We start from the raw sequence: 18,461 nt of genomic DNA, 5'->3' as shown, positions 1-18,461 counted from the left end.
TTCACAAAATTTATGAGAGTCTGGTTATAACCACTTGGTTTAAATGGGATGAGCTGCAGTCTTGATATTTTTAAAATTAAAACTTTAGAGGAAAATTTGATAAAAAATTGTGACTATTATATGAAAAGGCAAAGTAGACACTGAATATTATATTCATTTTCTCTAAAATATTGTATTCTGCTAAATAACAAAATTGTTTTTTAATATGAAGTGTAAAAACATACATCTTTTCTATCACTTCGTAGTTTTGTCAAAAATTTTTTTTTCTTCAAAAATAGTAATTTTGATCTGTACGTATATGATTAAGGAGAGTGCTAATATGTCAAAGCAATAAAATGAAATTGAAAGCTAACTATTTTTAAGATAAAAATTGTCATACACAGGGCTATGCTAACATTGTGATAAAGTGTTTATACAGCCAACAATTAAAATCTGAGAAAATCTTAAATGGTAGCCACTGTACATTTATAACTTGGAAAAACTCCTTACACCCTACACCATACTAGTTCAATTTTTAAAAAAATCACAGATTTTTTTGCAACAACATAAAGCTTCTGTTGAAGAATCTGTAAATATTTGGCAATCAATGATTATTAATGGGATTTTATTTTTTAAGTTAAATATGTTAAGTCAGTCTTACCATATCTTCATTGGTGCCTTTTACTTTGTACATCACCCAAGTTTTTCCATCATTACTATAGGCGATTTTGTAGGATTTTATATACTCTGGACTTCCAATTCTCTTAGCTCCTTGAGTAATCACACCAGTAACTCTCATTTTTCTTTGTAAATTTATCTGAGGAAACAAGGCATAAGCAATGGTAATCTTATTGCTTTCAAGATAACATTATTGACTTTCAGAATAAAACATTTTTATTTATTAGTATAGATTTAAAATAATACAAAAATATATCAATTTTCCTGTATTTTTTTCAGATGATTATTAAGTGTATGTCAAGTTCAGCTTCAAAATCTTTCTCTAATGGAATATATTTTTTAAGTAAGCAATATTTATGAGCAAAGTTTGAAAAGGCAATGTGCTGCCAAAATATTAGTATGAAGAACATTTGGTTGGTTACAATATGGAGATATGACTTAGTAAACTAAAAAAAATGGCAATATTATCTTGTCAAAATTGCCTAGACTCTGAAACAGTAATGTCAACATTATTTTAATGTGTCTCAAGTTCTTTTGGCTTCAACAAATTTCCATTTAAACGAAAACATGAAAATCATTCTGAGATCATTGAATACTAGAATAAAAAAAAAAAGTAAAGGTAATAGTAATGACAAAAACAAACAAAAAACCCAAACAGAAGTATCTTCAGTTTCTAGACCTTTATACTGTAGTCTCCACTAGGGGTTATGGACGTTTTTCAACACATAGTTGCTTTTCTCTTCATTTCACCATATGGAGACTTTCTAACTGGTATTTTCTCTCCATATATTCTCGCTTTGTAATAGTTCACTGTAAGAGTAACAGTTATCTAATAAAATTCTTAATATTCTTTTCATAGTTAAATAGGGAGCTCCTTTGATATTCTATATATAAATAGATACTGCAAGGTAAGAAAAATACTTTTTTCAGATATGGCAAACATTAAAAATTGTTCTATTTGCATGGTGCCTGGGTGGCTCAGTCACTTGGGCATCGGACTCTTGATCTTGGCTTGGGATCATGATCTTATGGGTTGTGGGATGGAGCCCTCCATGGGGCTTTGTGCTCAGGAGATCTGCTTCTCTCCCTCTCTCTGACCCTCTTCCCACTTGCGTTCACTCTTTCTTTCAAATAAATAAGTAAATCTTTAAAAAATTATTCCATTCCCTCTAGAATGCCTTTATGATGTTTATAAAATCTTAAACTAAGTACAAAGGTACTGTCTCAAATGTTCTTGACAAATTGCTATACAGCTCCCTTCTCACCAATTACAAATCAGAATAATCTTAATGTCTTATACAATAACATTAAGTTAATAATTCAGATATCACTTCCCAAAGAAAATGAGAAAATCTTCAGATTCATGCAAGTGACTAGGGTTTTTCACTTTGTGATGAGACTAAGAGTTAACATTTGTAGAGCATGTGCATGAGGAAAACAGCTCCTCTATAAATCACTATAAATATAGCATATATAAACTGTATGCTAAATATATATTCATGTTACATATTCAAAAAGTTAAAAATCAGAACTAAGAAAGCAATCCTTAAAACCTTCCCACCCCCATACAATCACTGTGACTTATTGAAGGCCTACAATTTTTATTTCCCTGGATTTATAGATTTTGAGTTTTAAGTGTGTTAGGGGCAATCCTGAATCCTTCATGTAGCAGATGTTCTTTTAGGCTTTTGAATATTTGCCAACATGGCAAGGTCTACCTTCCTCTTCATTCTGAGTTTCCCAGTCTCATATCATGAAAATCCTTCTCAATCAGTGTTCACAAGACAATTCTCTTGTAAGAAGGCAGTCTTGACTCATGTATAAAGAAAAGCTGGAATTTTGAAGAGTTAAAGAACTAGGGTGGGATAGTCCCCAGCTTCTAACTGGTGAGAAGAACTTCTTCATTCTTGTAATATGGAACTTACAAGTAACATTTTTGTTAAATTCTGGGTCTTTGACCCCCTTTCTTTTGCAACAATGCTGAGTAAGCTGACTCAGCTGCTCAGTTTTACTTTTCTCATTTCAATATTCTGACATCAACATTTTTGACATGAATAGATTTTATGTCCCACTCTCTTGTTTGGAGGCTCAAATAAGAATATTCTCTATGAAGGTAAATTTTACCTATTACTCTTAACATTTATCTCACCTAGTTCTCTGAAGATTGATTTGGGAATTTTAACTATGAGTTTAGAATAGGTAACCTCCAAAAGATACTTTATTTCAATATGTTAGGTTATTTTTCCTGTGTGCTAATTTGCACATTGCTATGGAAGAGCAACATTGTTCCAAATCTTACATATGATCTTCTTCTTTTTTAAATCTGAGATTCTTCATAGTCTTAAACATTTTAATACATACAACACAAATACTGGGCACTTTGAATCATGTTTTCCTCCCATTTTGGAAGCCAAATTCCACCCTTGATATTGCTGAACATTCCTTTTCAATTATCTTTTATCTTGTTTCAATTATCTTGTTTATACCTCTTATAGACAGCCAAATTATCTCTGCTAGAGTTTTGGCTGATGAGCTGTAGACTCATTTTCTAAAGCTTAAATTGTGGAAGTATAACAATCAGAAAATAAAAATTTGAGTACATGTTTCTTTCTAAATCATTTGAAATGATATTTTAAAAGATTCCTATTTACTCTAATATTTATAAGCTCTGAGTGTATATCTCAGGGAGCTGGAATTCCAGATAATAAAGCAGCACTCAACTTGGGTTGTATCTAATTTTAGTCAGTATTTGTAATTAAATATCAAGGCTGTTTTCATTAAATATAAATTTTATAGAACACAGGTTCTGGAATTACTAACACTTACTAGGTTTTAGACTTTTGAGTTCTCCTATACCCAGTACTCTTAAGCTCAGGTAATAAGATATTCTGTGTAAGATAGCTAAGATTTCACTATCATGGTAACACTCCAATTTAATATCAGGGATCTATATTGCTGTGGGAAATCAACTGAGTCTTGGAAGAAGGCAATGGCACGATTTTAGAAACATCTCCACCACCCAACTTGCTGCAAGTAATCCTCTTTCATACCATTCCAACCTTATGTTACAATCTCTGTAAAATGACATTGGATAAAAGATGAACTGCCTTTAATCTGTTCATTCTGCCTGTATGAACCACTCCAAACACTATGTTAAAGGTCTACCAGGGATTACATCAGAAATTCCAAAATTACTCCCTGAACTTGTTAGCTAATCAAATACACAATGAATTGTTTTCATTTATTTACCTGATTTCAGAGAAATTATTATTCTACTGGGAAGTAGGTAGATTGCATGCCCTTAGGAAAAAAAAAGTGAAAAATTAAAAGAAAGAAGTGCATTCTAAGGTATTTTGAATGAATGGTGCCCATGGTATGAATATAAATATTAAGAATTATAATCTGGATCCAGAATGCCTAGAAACCATTGAAAGGCCAGGGAGAAGGCAAAAAAGAACTGACAGCTTCAGCCCTGGCTTTTGTCATTTCCCACCAGTATAATCTTGGACAACTTGTCTAAGTTTTCTGAAATTTAATTTCCTCCCTTGTAAAAGGAGTTTTAATAGAATTATTACATGTGAAGATTATATGATGTAATGCATGTAAAAACTTAATAACACCTGCCACCAATCTCTTGGAACATTTACTTCTGGGATTGATTTTTAGTTTTTGTTGTTGTTCAAATGAAAAGAAGCATTTTTTTCCATCTTAACTATTTGATGTTAGGGAATTTGGACTTGGAGAGGTATACTGTATTTATTAGATAATCCTAACAACCATATGAAAATACCTTTGGAAACAAATTCCAAAGCTATGCACTGTTAAGACATTTAGGGCTACTAGGTTTAAGTGTGTGTGTGTGTGTGCGCGTATGGGTGTGTGCGTGCACGCGAGCATGTGTGAATCCAGCCATAGCTTCAATGTGGGGAAAAAAGGAAAATTCATATATTCCTGATAAGACAGCAATAAGCATAGAATACTAGCCCTCTCTCTTGAATCCAGCACGTGAGATATTCCAGGTTTGAAAGTTGAAGAGTAGGCACAAAGATTTATCAAACTCTAACATAAAAATTCATGAGAAATCCTTGGTGTGATAGGAGTTTTTGAGACCCCAGTGCATGTCTGTATGTTTGGGATGTGGGGAGAACTCCAAGGGCGAGTGATGGGAGACAGGCTTGGGAAGAGCTTTCTAAATTTGCTCTTTCTCATTCTATTTTGCAGTCTGGCTCCTTCCTGATTTACCCAGTTCCAGTCTACTGCCAGGGGGAGGCAGTGGTGAAATGTGGGCCAGGCTGGAATGGGGCATCTATAGTCACTAATAGGTCTGTGTGCTTCCTTCTCTGCACTCCACATACCTGTCTCTGCACTAAGGTGGTAAAACAGAATGATGGAGATCCTGAGAAAAGCAGTGTCTAGGGCAAATGAAGCAGAGGGAAGAGAAATTCAGGGTAAGTACAGAATATTACTCTGTCATGAGGCCCCTCTTTGCACCAATGCAACCCACCTGGAATAGCTGAAATTAGAGGCATGGTTTCACTTTGTCCTCCAGGTACATCACTAGCCAAGATAGCCATACAAACTCTGAGAATTGCCAAGCATTGTAATCAAAAGAAGAAAACAAAAACAGAACTAGTACTAGAAAAAACTAATCCAATAGAACTGAAAGGTTAAGATTTTTAAAAAAAATTCTCTAAAAAGATAAAGACATTTTTGAAACATAAGACTGAAACAAAACAGAACTAATTGGTAATACTGGGATAAAAAATATAATCAAAGTTTAAAATTAAGCTACATAAGGTTTTCAATGGGGTGATTTCAAGCAAGGAGACAAAAGCTGCAAAATAAACTAGTAGCCCAAGACAGGTTATGAAACTCCTTCCAGAAGGCAGTAGAATGGGATACAGAGATTGCCCATACTGGCAGATAATACAACAATTTAATCTGAGAATTCAAGGAAGCAAAAATAATAAAAACGAATTGAAAAGTTCTACAAATTTGCTTAATATGAGATCAATATTTAATCTTTATCAGAAATTAATTGAAAATGTAATATAAATAGTGTGATGCTGCCACATGTAAAAGCAGACAGATCAATAAAACAGAGTAGAAAATCAATAAATAGACCCCACTATGTAAGGGAACTTTATATATGAAATAAGCGATACTCAAATAAGTGGAGAAAAAATAGAATATTCAACAACTGGATTGGGATAATTTGGTAGACACCTTAAATAAATAAATCTAGATCAATATCTGTCCTTTTATCCCAGAGTAAATTCCAGGTAACTTAAACACTTAAATGAAAAACAAACAAACAAATAAACCACCAAAGGACCAGGGTTTCTTGGGTGGCACAGTGGTTTAGCCTTCAGCTCAGGTGGTGATCCCAGGGTCCTTAGATGAGTCCCACATCAGGCTCACTGCAGGAAGCCTGCTTCTCCCCCTGCCTATGTCTCTGTCTCTCTCTGTGTGTCTCTCATGAATAAATGAAATATTAAAAAAACCTTTCTAATCATGGCACTAGTTTTAAAAATGTTTTTAAACTAACAATTTCCCTAAGACAAAAGGCAAAGTAAAATGAAATACAAATGACAACTGGGATTAGTGTTTTCAAATCATATCATAGCAAAGAGTTGACTAATCAAAGATATTAGAAGATCTTGCATATTAATAGGTAAAACAAAAACTCAGTAAAAAAACATGGGCAAGGGATTTTGTAGTGGACATCAAAAGATATACATATGGATCTTCAACATATAAAAAGATAGTCGATCTTACTCATAATAGAAATTAAATTAAATCTACCCCAAGATACTCATAATTTCCAAAATATTACAGAATATTAGCTAAAGGGTAAAGAAAGAGGCAAGCTTATACATTCCTAGTGGGAGTATAAATGACAGTCTTTTATGAAGGACTTTTATGAATTTAGTGACATGAAATGAAATGACAAGTTCACATTTTCTTAAACTCAGTGATTTCATTCTAGGAATGTAGCCTACAAGTATAATCATACATAGGCAAATTGATGTACGTACAAAGTTGTTCCCTGTAGCACTATGTATCACAGAACACAATTTCAAACAATTTAAAATGTCTATCAATAGGGATCTAAGTCATTTCATTATGGAAAAGTCCAGAAAATGGAATACTATTCCATTGTAAAGCAAAAGAACAAGAATGGGGGAAGGTGGGAGGAGAAGAGCAAGAGAGTGAGGGAGAGGAAGAGAGAAAAAGAGAGCTCCTAGTATATGATTTAAGAAATTACTGCTTGTCAAGTTTTGGTGTGGTATCAAAGAAGAATATCTACAATTATCTGGAAATTATATAGAAAAAGCAGTAAGATGTTGGCAATAGAACAATGTGTACTGCATACTTCTGTTTATACTACTGTAAATGGCAAATAATACATATACATATTTTCTTGTACAGGGTTATAATGTCTTTGAAAGCAAAAACAAAAAACTGGTTAACAATGGTATCTTCAAAAGGAGGTAAACAGCTGGGGTAGAGAAGAGGGAAGAATAATTTTGACAATACTGTACATACTCCTTTAAAACTTGGAAGTATGTGATGTCTTATGTATTCAAAATATAATTTCTATTCAAAATATAAATACAATGAAATAAATATAATGAAAGTTAAGAATAAAAGATTGATAATAAATGTTATTTATAATAGTGAAAGTAATTATAAAATACCTATGGAAAATATTTTTTAACCAAGAGACATAATGGAAGACTACATTTTAACGGACAAGACAACATAATAAATTTATTTTCTCACTTTTATTTGTAAATCTGCAGTTTTTATCAAAATCCTGGACAGTATTCTGTGTTATGATAAATTTAATCTAAAAATCTATAATTCTATTTTAAATTATACATAGAAAACCAAATTTTCATTATAAATACATAGAGGAATCTTGGAAAAGGTATGAAAAATGGGCGAAATTGGCCATATATTAAGACATCACAAGATCATTTTATATATTTATGTTTTTTTACAAGATCATTTTAATTAAAAATAATGTGGTGCTAACCTAGAGACAGAAAAATACCTAATTGGAATTAGAAAAGGGGTCCAGGAAGAGACTGGAGTGTATATTTACACTTTAGGAAGCTTTACAAGTCAGGGGAGAAAGGCCAGATTTACTAAATAATGGTGGGAAAATTGATATTCTATATAGAGAAAAACGAGGTTGGATTGTAATGTATTAAGGGCCAAATGTGAAAAGTACACTATTCATCTAATAGAAGAAAGTGTAGTAACATATTTTAGTGACCTCAGAGTTGAAGACGCTATTCTCAAGAAGACCAGAAAAACATGAAATGTGAAGGGAAAAATGAAATTGGTTCCCCCCTGCACCATATTAAAGGTTTCTATTCACCCAAGTATATTACACGTAAAGTTAATAGAAAGGTGACAGCTGGAAAGGAGAGATTTGTAATGTCTAAAATGGACAGGGGCTTTTTTAGTATGATAGTGTGCAAACTTTTAGGTCTTAGGACTCCTTTACTCTTAAAAATTACTGAAGGACCCAAGGAGCAAATGCACTCACGGCATTGTGAGAGATATATATGTGTGTAATATATATGTATATACACATTATATATAGTAATATATGAAGTATATATAATATACTTCATATATTAAAATTAAAACTGACAAATTAAAAACACATTTATTAATTAATTTAAAAATAATAATAAACCCTAAACCCAATACATTTTAACAAAAACGACATATTTTTATAAAAAAAATTAACTATGTTGTCCCAAACTAAAAATGTTGAAAGGTTATTTTACATTTTTACAAATCTCTGGAGTATCTAGCTTAAGAGAAGATACTCATATCTTCTTGCATTTGCTTCTGCATTCAATCTATTACAAAATATTTTTTGGCTGAGGTAAATGAAGAAAGCACAGCTTCATAGAGATATGTAGAAAAGAAAGGGCTATTTTAATAATCTTTCCAGTTAACATGTATAGGCTTCCTTGCTAGCACATCCAAATTTGACAGTAGTTTTAAATTTTAGTTGCCATGTGGAATATGAATTCTATCAATGGACTTTTTACATTTGTTAAGTTAAAATTCATTGGTTTATCTTGCACTTTAAATAGATTTCCTACCTATGCATGGTTACCTTTAGGAAATGACCATTTGGAAAATATGGTCTCACTGACCTATGAAGAATTTCTAAATATCAACACATTTAAGTATATAATATCAAAAAGTTACATTCATTAATATCACCACCAATTTTATCAGAAAAGTCTTTTTTTTTTAAAGATTTTTATTTATTTATTCATGATAGTCACACAGAGAGAGACAGAAAGGCAGAGACACAGGCAGAGGGAGAAGCAGGCTCCATGCGGGGAGCCCGACGTGGGATTCGATCCCTGGTCTCCAGGATCGTGCCCTGGGCCAAAGGCAGGCGCCAAACCGCTGCGCCACCCAGGGATCCCTAGAAAAGTCTTTAAGTATTAGAAGCTATCAAGCTCACATCAGTACCTACATGTTTTCCAAAATTCTAATTTTCACTTGAAATTTCAAATTTTGTCACTAGCAACAAATGCTGTCAGCTATGTTCCTTAATGTGGCAGGACTACTTTGCTCATTTTCAAGGCAATATCTGCCAAGTATCCAGATATGAATAGTCATGGTTTGTAAAATTTGTTCCTTAAAGTAAACATGATATTTAAAAAGGAGGGGGTAGGAGTGACTGAGTAGCTCAGTTGGTTAAACGTTCGACTCTTGATTTCAGCTCAGGTCATGATCTCAGGGTCATAGGATTGAACCCTGTGTCGGGCTCTGTGCTGGGCATGGTGTCTGCTTAAGATTCTCTCCCTCTGCCCCTCTGGCCCTCACTCTGTCTCTCAAATAAATAAACAAATGTATAAAGAAAATAAAAATAAACTATAAAAAAAGGGAGGGAGTAGTTCAGCTTGCAACTCACACAGTCTCCCAAGTGCTTTTCCTTGAGATAATCATCACACTTCCAAACTCATTAGAAGTGCTTCCTGTATAATTTCCATTGGATTGTGCATAATATTAAAGACATAGCAAGGACTGGCATTTAATAAAATTAATGATCATTAATGCTTCATCAAGGACATTCTTAAATGAGCTGAATTTCTTTAAACTTTTACCTCAACATGTGCATGATGGGAGATAGATAAAATGACTACTAGGACCGTTTGGTGCTAGTCTATTGATTTGTGCTAAGGAACCAGCAGTTCTAAGCACTGTTGTTTTGTGGCATCCGTGCAAATATTAATACAGTGGGAATGACAAAGAATGTTTTAGAGTTATTATGGAACTAGTGTGGACCTGTGAAGTTCCTGAATAAGTACTTTGGGATCCCCTCCTTTCACAAAGGTTATGTGAGCTGCATATGCAATTGAGAAGTACTGATCTAAACTATACAAAGTGTTTTTACAGAAACACAGACACACACACACACACACACGAGATGAAACTAATAGAACATGGAGTAAAGGATATTAAAAAGCAATTTAGAGAAAGGAAATAGCAAGAGCCAAACTCTCACTATTAATTTAGTAAGTGCAAATTAAGTAAAAGACAGTAATTGATAGCCAAGAGAGTGGCAAAACAAAAATGTAAGATAATATCAAGTACTGGTGAGGTATTCCTCTAATGATATATCAACTGGTATAGTTACTTCAACCTGTTAGTCGTTAGCAAAATGAAGCAACCTGCTTTGGGGTATTATTCCTGAAGAACTGTGGCCTATTACTGAAAAATTGTGGCCTAAGTGTTCAACGAGAAATGTACACACATCTTTACTATAGATTTTTTTATGTTAGCAAAGAAGGCAGTTTAAGTGAATATTCCTAGAGGTATAAGAGATTTAAAATATAAAATGCATGTGTGTGAACATGCATGGATGTGTGTGTATTCGTGCGCAAATACACACAGCCATACTTTCTAAGAGCCAGAAATGGTGAGCTGGATTTTACATAACTATCTGACAAACACAAGAATATGTGAAAAAGCATATTGAAATATACAAAATACCATTCACATAAGTTTAAAAACAAACATATAAAAATTAAAGAAAAAAAAAAGGGATCCCTGAGTGGTGCAGCGGTTTAGCGCCTGCCTTTGGCCCAGGGCACGATCCTGGAGACCCGGGATCGAATCCCACATCAGGCTCCCGGTGCATGGAGCCTGCTTCTCCCTCTGCCTGTGTCTCTGCCTCTCTCACTCTGTGTGACTATCATAAATAAATAAAAATTAAAAAAAAATAAAAACATATACAACATAACATCACGCACTTTGCAATAATTTGCTTGTCTAAATCAACATAGGAAGAATGAAATGACAGGTCACACATCAGCTTTACTGTGCTGGGTTTCTGTAAGGGATGAGGACTGAGGAAAAAAGGTGGGGAATGAGTAATAATACCAAGAAATGAAGAGATTCCTCATCAAATCAGTGCTGGCAAATGGTATCCTGAGTGGGGGAAGGGATCATTAGTCCCTTCCCTGTATTCCTCTCTTCTCAAAGACAATGACTTATGACCACCCTATGTAATAGTACAAAATATTTTCTGGACTCACTACCTAGTATAAAATATAGTGCATAAGCATTTTAAACATACTTATTATATAATGACATACTTAAAATTATTTGTGGTTGTCATTTAGGCGAAAGCTTGTATTAAATAAGCAACTGGCTTTAAAAGTAGCTTTATGAATAGCTAATTGTTTTCCTCCACTTCAAGCTTGTTACCAGAAGTTGTGATATACTTAAGTAATACCTTCAAGTGCGAGTCTGACTGGTAGCTGGTATCACTGCATAACAATAATCCAAACATAAAATGCAAACAAACACAGTTTGCAAAAAGGAATTACTATATTGTTTTATTTAATTGAAAAAGAAGCATTCAGTTTTTTAAATGGTGTAATGCTTGGGAAGTGGAAGACGAAGAACTCCTTTTTGAGGAAACTTTAGGAAACACTTCCCAATTGAAGACTGTTAAAAGGTAAACTGAAGCATATTAACATTTTTTTAAAGAGTCTATTTGAGCAAAAATCAATTCAAATGGGGCAGCACCAATCCAGAAGTGGTGGGAGTGCCCTGCCAATAAGAGCTAGGGGAAAGAAAGCCTTTTATGGGGAAGAGGTTGAAGCAAAGCAAGGAAATTATTTGATAGGCTCTAGCTTAACCAGTTGCATTATTTGGGAAAGCCTAGTTAGCTGATGTGATTGGTTGTCCATAAGGTTTTGATTTTTTTACCCTTGAGGCATTATGGGCTTAGGTTTTGGTTTGCTTCCTTAGGCTGCTAAGATATTAAAGCCAACTCAGTTTAATGATCCCATTTATTTAATTTGAGAAGATCAACTAGCAAGAAAAATAAATGCCTGATTCATAGCTTATTCTTAGGAAAATCATGTTAAAAATCAAACACTTAGTCGTCATTTACTTCATGATTATCGAGGCACAAACAAGCAGTAGTTTGTGGGCTTCTGTATAAAAATGAAGATTTGAAGATTAGCATATCACATCAGAGTATTATGTAAATATATGGTACTTATATAATAATGACATTTTGTAGAAATCATTATATACCAATGTTTTCATAATTTGCATGAAACAGGCAATTTGTTTAAATTGATTACTAAGTGGTAGTGAATAGAAATTTTTGAAGTATTATTTTTTTCTTTTTTAATGATGAGGATTATTGATTATCATATAAATAATTAAAGCATTAGGTGAAAGATTAATAAAAGGATCTTCTAGACAGGATGAGACTTCCATATATTCCATCATTAGAATTGCTAAAAATACAACATGAGGAATTTGCTGTTACTGTATATTAAATATGCATATATTCATGCTTAAACTAAAAGAAAAACATTTCTTAAAGGAAGAACCACCAAACTATAACCACTTTTCAACTTCAAGAAATGAGTCTTTCACTTGAACATCAGAGGTCCTTCTATTGAGTTAAAAACCTTATTCCTCATGTGATTATTATAAAGAAAATATGTAACTGAGAAATTAGAGAACCTAAAATTGTAAATTCTCATTATTCATAATACTTTTATCTTAACAGAGATTTTATTTTATGTACTAGCATTCTACCTCTGGTGAATGAAAATGAAAGAAAAAAAAAAAAAAACCCTCCATACACTCAATAAGCTCTTTTTTCCTAACACCAAGTATCTGGAAGTATGTGAGTACAGAAATTTATTTGAAATTTCCAAATAATGATTTTGCACTGATAGTATTTAAACTTTTATATCTGTAAATGAGATTTTTAAAAATTCACCCTTTTGTTCATAATCAGCCTCATTGAAGCACACACAGTTCACAGTGAAGACAATCCTCCTAGGAGGCCTTTTGGGTAGAGTGTTGGAATACAAGTAAGCTTCAAGCAAAAAGAAGAGGTAACCATCTGTTTTGTGTGATATGAGAAATAACTTTGGGCCTCCCAGGCAGTTTTAAATATTTGGATTGTAAAGACTATCACTTATGGGGTTAAAAACAAACAAACCAGGAACATTATCACTAGAAGCTTCTAGTTAAAAACAACACAGAATTAGAACTCTCCCTTTCTTTCACATTATCTTATAAATGCATTTTATTGAATCCCTCTTTAACATGTTCTGTGGAGACCTCAGTGGTGGGGAGCATGGTGAATATGCCTGAGGAGGAACACGTTTGTTTGAAGTACATCAAGGAGAAAGGAGCAACTCAGCAACAGTGCGTGGCTTATAGTTTTGACATGACTGGTCCTAGTTGCTATAATAGAATTTCTCTAAACAATCTCCATGCCACCAAAAACCCGATCAATGGATGCTCTCTGTTCCCACTGTTAAGCATGCTCCCACCTCTGGCACGTTGGGCTGTTCTTGGTGGGGCCCACCACCCCCATTCTTGCTGGCTGAGCTGCACGCTCACCAAGAGTCAGTTGCATTTGTTCTCCAACCTGTTTTTTTCAAGCTGTGCTTGTTATTTTAATTATGTAATTTAGTTAAGCGTAATTGCTAAAATGTAACTGGGAAAGGAGAGTGATTTTTTGCCTATGAAAACATGAAAAAGCTTTGAAAAACCTCAGAAAGGCAAATTACTGAAAACAAACAATAATACTGGGGAAATGATTAATAACTATTATCTAAGATATCGATATCTAGGATTCTATGCTTGATTAACTTCACCAGTATGTTTAAGCAAAGAAATAAAACTGAAGTTTTAATAATGCTCTATGAGTGTGGTTCATCCAAGAAACATGAAACAGAATTTAAATTTTTTTAAATCAATTTTTATTAGCTAACCAAATATTTAGTTCTGAAGCTCCAAAGAAGAGGGCTTCTCAACTGTCTTTCGCTATTCTGAGTGTTGGCCAGGCTGAGTGTTTGACATGTGTTCAATTCATTTAACCACCTTGTTTAAAAAGAGATGGGAAACAGCACACGTGAACAGACATAAAACAATAATCACTTTATGATTCCTTGCACCTGGTAAAGCTTCCAATCAAAGTGAAACACCTCATTCACTGAACAGCATGCAACAGAAGCAATACACTGTCATGGGTGTGATCTGTTGGTTGTTCCAAGAGTCCTGGCCTAGCATAAAAGTTCCTCTGTGTTTCCACCTGCTTCTAAAGGGCTCTCACTATACTCAACTCTCTTGGTACTTGCTGTGGGTAGACTTTCTTCACATGCTCCGACATTCACAGCTTCACATTCGGAAGTGAATGGAACTGTGGCTATTTTGTTTAAAGACTTCTACTTCTATATTAAGTTCGATGGAGTAGCATATATAAAAGGAGTGTAGAACTCTCATAAATAAAGTTCTACGGTCTGAAGTATAGATTTTAATTCATATGCCCTGAATTTTAGATTTTTGTCTCTTTATTGGTTACTTCATATGGCTAGGCCAAAAATTAAAGGAGTCATTGTTCATAAAAAGCCTGTCAATCCGGACAGATTCAGTAAAAAGATGGAAGGGAGGGAGGGAGAAGAAAAATAGAGAAACTGTGTAGCCAAGATAGGAGAAGTTAGAGAAGAAACAGGAGGAATAAAAAGAGAAAATGATCTCAAGACATAAGAAGGAATGCTAATGCCAATAAAAAACCATCAGAATTAATGAAAATAAGGTCACCCTGCTAATCTTTACTTTTCAAAGAATCCGGAGATGCTACCAAAAAGAAAAAAAATTCTTGCTGCCTAAGCACAGGGGCACAAGTGAATATGCTATAAAGGGAGAGGGGCGAGGGAGGCTGAGGGCGAGACTTGACTTTCTTACATTCCTGTAGGTGGCAACAGCTCTTATGTGGGAGGAAGTTCCATGTAGGATCCATGTGAATGTTCTCCTCTGCTTTAACCACCTCACTGAGGGGACTTCAGAGTGAATGTGGCTGAGGACAGTGCTGAGTAAATCAATACAATAACAACAATATAGCTACAAACAAAAATAAAAACAGGATCTCCAATTACTTTATGGATAGTCTTTGCTAAAACTGAGAGTTTCCTGATGCCAGTATCGCTGCCCAGGACAGTGAAGGATTAGTCGGCAGGAAAGACTACATTATCCTCTCTGATTTCTCTTAATTCATCGTATCATTTGTAGCATGCAAACAGCAACAGTGTCAATAGGAGAATTTCCACGTTTTGCTATGGGAACACTCTATAGTTTCCCATTTATGAAGATATTATTGGTAGTAGCAGCAAGTGTCCTGAAATTTTAAAAGCTGACGTGGGATCAATTAAACATTAAGACAAAAAACAAGTATCACACAATAAAAACTTAAAAAGTACTTGTGGGAAGCAGAATACAATGATACTCTTCATTTTCATGTACTAAAGAAAAAAGTCTACAAAGTAAACATATGCTGTAGCACAAAAGATGGCAAGATTTCTAGGATATTATTTTCTAGTATTGTGGAATATGAATGAATTAACCAAAAAAAGCAATAAGAGGGCTAAATAGACAGCCTGGAAAGCTCCAGGACACAGATGTAGTAGTGATTATCAAGTAATAACTTTCTATATTCTTTGTGTTCTTCTAGCTTTAAAATAAGCACAAACTTACATCTGTGTTTCGAAAATAGAATAAAATAAATAGATTTCAGAAGTTAAATTGTATTGCCATATTAGAATATATCAGAATAGGCTTTGGACAATAACAAAATGACTTACATTTCATGGCTTTGAGGACTTCATGATTCAAAAATTTTGCATAAACAGACAAACTAAGCAGTGCTTGGCTATTTGTCCTTATGATGAAATTGTTACTCAAGACCTACAGGTAGCTGCTAGGAACGTTACTAAGGGTGCCAAGCAGATCATCTAATTTCAGGCAAGCTGAAATGTCACTGGATACAAAAGATTCCATGCAGTGAAGTCACCCTAGAAGAAGCAAATAATACCTTCTAATTCTTCTACTTGCTTCTGTATTTCTATAGTAAGGATTAATTTGTAATTTGCATTGTATTTCTATGGGAGTTATGGTACTACCCTTAAATATTTAATTATTTTTGAATAATATATGGAAGGTAAAGTGCTCTAATATGTTTTAACCTTCTGAATACATTTATGAGCAAACAAATCCTGAAATTTGAGGTCAAGTTTTTCACAACAAACCAACATCTGGGACTGGGCTTGCTGAGATCAGGACCTCTCATTTTCAGTGGTCAGCAAGAATGGCGGTGCTATAAAAACACTGGAAAGATGAGAAACAAAAGAGAAGCAAAGCCCAGGAACTGGGAGCCCTGTATCATCCATCTGTAGGATGTTCAAGATGCCTCCTTTCTACGTGCTGATCAGCAAAAAGGACCTCTAAAACCCCAAATTTCCTGCATCCACTGGAAGATACTAGAAGGAACGACAGAAGCTCTGTTTCTTCAGGGCAGGACTAAATAGCAAGATGTTTGTTTTTGAAAAGTCAGGCTGGCAAGCTAGGTGTGCCCCACTGTTCCTAACATGGCCTTGGGCAAGTTTCTTAACCTTTGTAAACCAGAATTTCTTTATCCATGCAATGCTAGTAAGGTGTTATCTAACACACAGGGTTGCCTGAGTATTAAAGATGATGTTACTCTTACCTACCTAGCATTTTTAAGCATTTCATGATTGTTTGTTATCCTTACCATTTTTCCCAGAGAAGAGGAAAACTGAACTTTCATTTACAAATGTGGAAAAACAATAAAAAGAATGAAATGATTCTTTAATTCACCCTGATTAGGCACATTAGACCCTATTTCTTTAATTTTACTTTTCAAAATCCTTTTATATGCATGATACACTATTTCATTTGTTGTTCTTTTTTTATGATTTTATTTACTTCTTTGCCAGACAGAGAGAGAGAGAGAGAGTGCACAAACAGGGGGAGTGGCAGGCAGAGGAAGAGGGAGAAACAGGCATCCTGCTGAGCAGAGAGCCCAATGTGGGCTCAACCTGGACCCTGGGATCATGACCTGAGCCAAAGGCAGATACTTAACTGACTGAGCCACCCAAGAGCCCCTATTTCATTTGTTTTTTATATTAGGCTTAATAAATTAATTGGGCAATTCTGGTCTTCTGTATGGGCCAACAGGGAAAGATAATGGGGGATTTTTGGTTATCTTTGCTCCTTAAGTGAGGAGAAGAATAAACAAAGAACAAAACCAACTACAGAAAAAAATTCTACTCCTCGCACAGCTCTTGTGGACTCTGGTCCAACAGCAACTCCTTAATAACATGGAAAAATAACATTTGTACTTGTTTTCAAAGAAACAGAGTTTCACCACTACCAAACAATTCTGTATAGCAAAACATTAAATTATTTGAAATTTACGAGGAAGAAAATAAAATATATCTCATTATTTTAAAATAATAGTTTAACTGAGCAGACATGGGTAATTAGGACATCTTTTAAGAATGTACTGATTGTATCATTTTTAAAGGCAAATTTAGGCAAACGAAACTATACTTGATTTTTTTTTTTTTTTTTGTAGCTTGAACTATGGATTTCTTCCTTTGTTAAATCACTTCACTGTTTTCAAACCTTCAGTGGCTTTTCCCTCCCACCCAAATTAAAACACGTATATCTTCCACAGTGGTAAGCACGAATTTCTATGACATCCTACAACTTAGTTTTCCAGCTGTATTTCTGACTATTATCACATGTGCATTTATGCCTCTAATCTTTAAATGGATTTAATTCATCCATTATTTCTTGCATGTCTATAATCTACAAACATAATGACAAGTACAGTGGGAAATGTAAAAACAGAAAAGATTTTTGCATCTGTTGCATGTAATCAAAAGAGTAAGACACACAGATAACTAACTACAAAACAAAAGAGAATGCTATATATATATATGATAATGGAGCAAATACCTTGTCATGGACATAAAGAGAATATCAATAATACTGGAAATAGGAAACCAAGGCCTAGAAATATTAAGTGGCCTGCCCAAGGTCACACACCAGATTGAATGGGCATCAAAGACTCAGAGAAAGGAAGAGAGAGAAGTGCACAAAGTGGAGCACCCACTATGCTTGGGGAAACGGGGGGTCTGGGGAGGCTGGACAAAAAGGTAATTCTTCTTTTGCTATGTCTGTCCACCTGAAATGCCTCTTTCATCCACTGGAACAATCTGAAAACTTATCTGCTCTGTAGGTCTCATTTTAAATGAATCCCTTTGCACTTATAAGTAATACTTAAACATTATTATTATGGCATTAAAACATTCTGTCTTGGATCTAACACTGAACATGCTATTGGCAGACTTATATTAAGTATGATTTGGTTCAGCTGTGACAAAAACCCAGCTTAATAGTGGCTTAAA

At 34.2% G+C, this 18,461-nt stretch overlaps 1 protein-coding gene across 2 annotated transcripts in view; it reads right to left on the bottom strand.

Moving 5' to 3' along the window:
• Nucleotides 1-18,461, bottom strand: part of EDIL3 (EGF like repeats and discoidin domains 3) — a 393,058-nt gene that overhangs the window by 98,974 nt on the left and 275,623 nt on the right. For both annotated transcript variants that reach the window (XM_072792939.1, XM_072792940.1), the window contains one exon: nt 641-796. In XM_072792939.1, coding sequence (XP_072649040.1) covers nt 641-796 — 156 coding nt within the window. The remainder of the gene's footprint in view (nt 1-640; nt 797-18,461) is intronic.

This window comes from Canis lupus, chromosome 2, assembly GCF_048164855.1.
Source record: "Canis lupus baileyi chromosome 2, mCanLup2.hap1, whole genome shotgun sequence".
In the NCBI taxonomy this organism is placed as follows: Eukaryota; Metazoa; Chordata; class Mammalia; order Carnivora; family Canidae; genus Canis; species Canis lupus.
The sequence above is the reverse complement of the archived record's forward strand: the minus strand, read 5'-3'. Positions and strand labels throughout refer to the sequence as shown.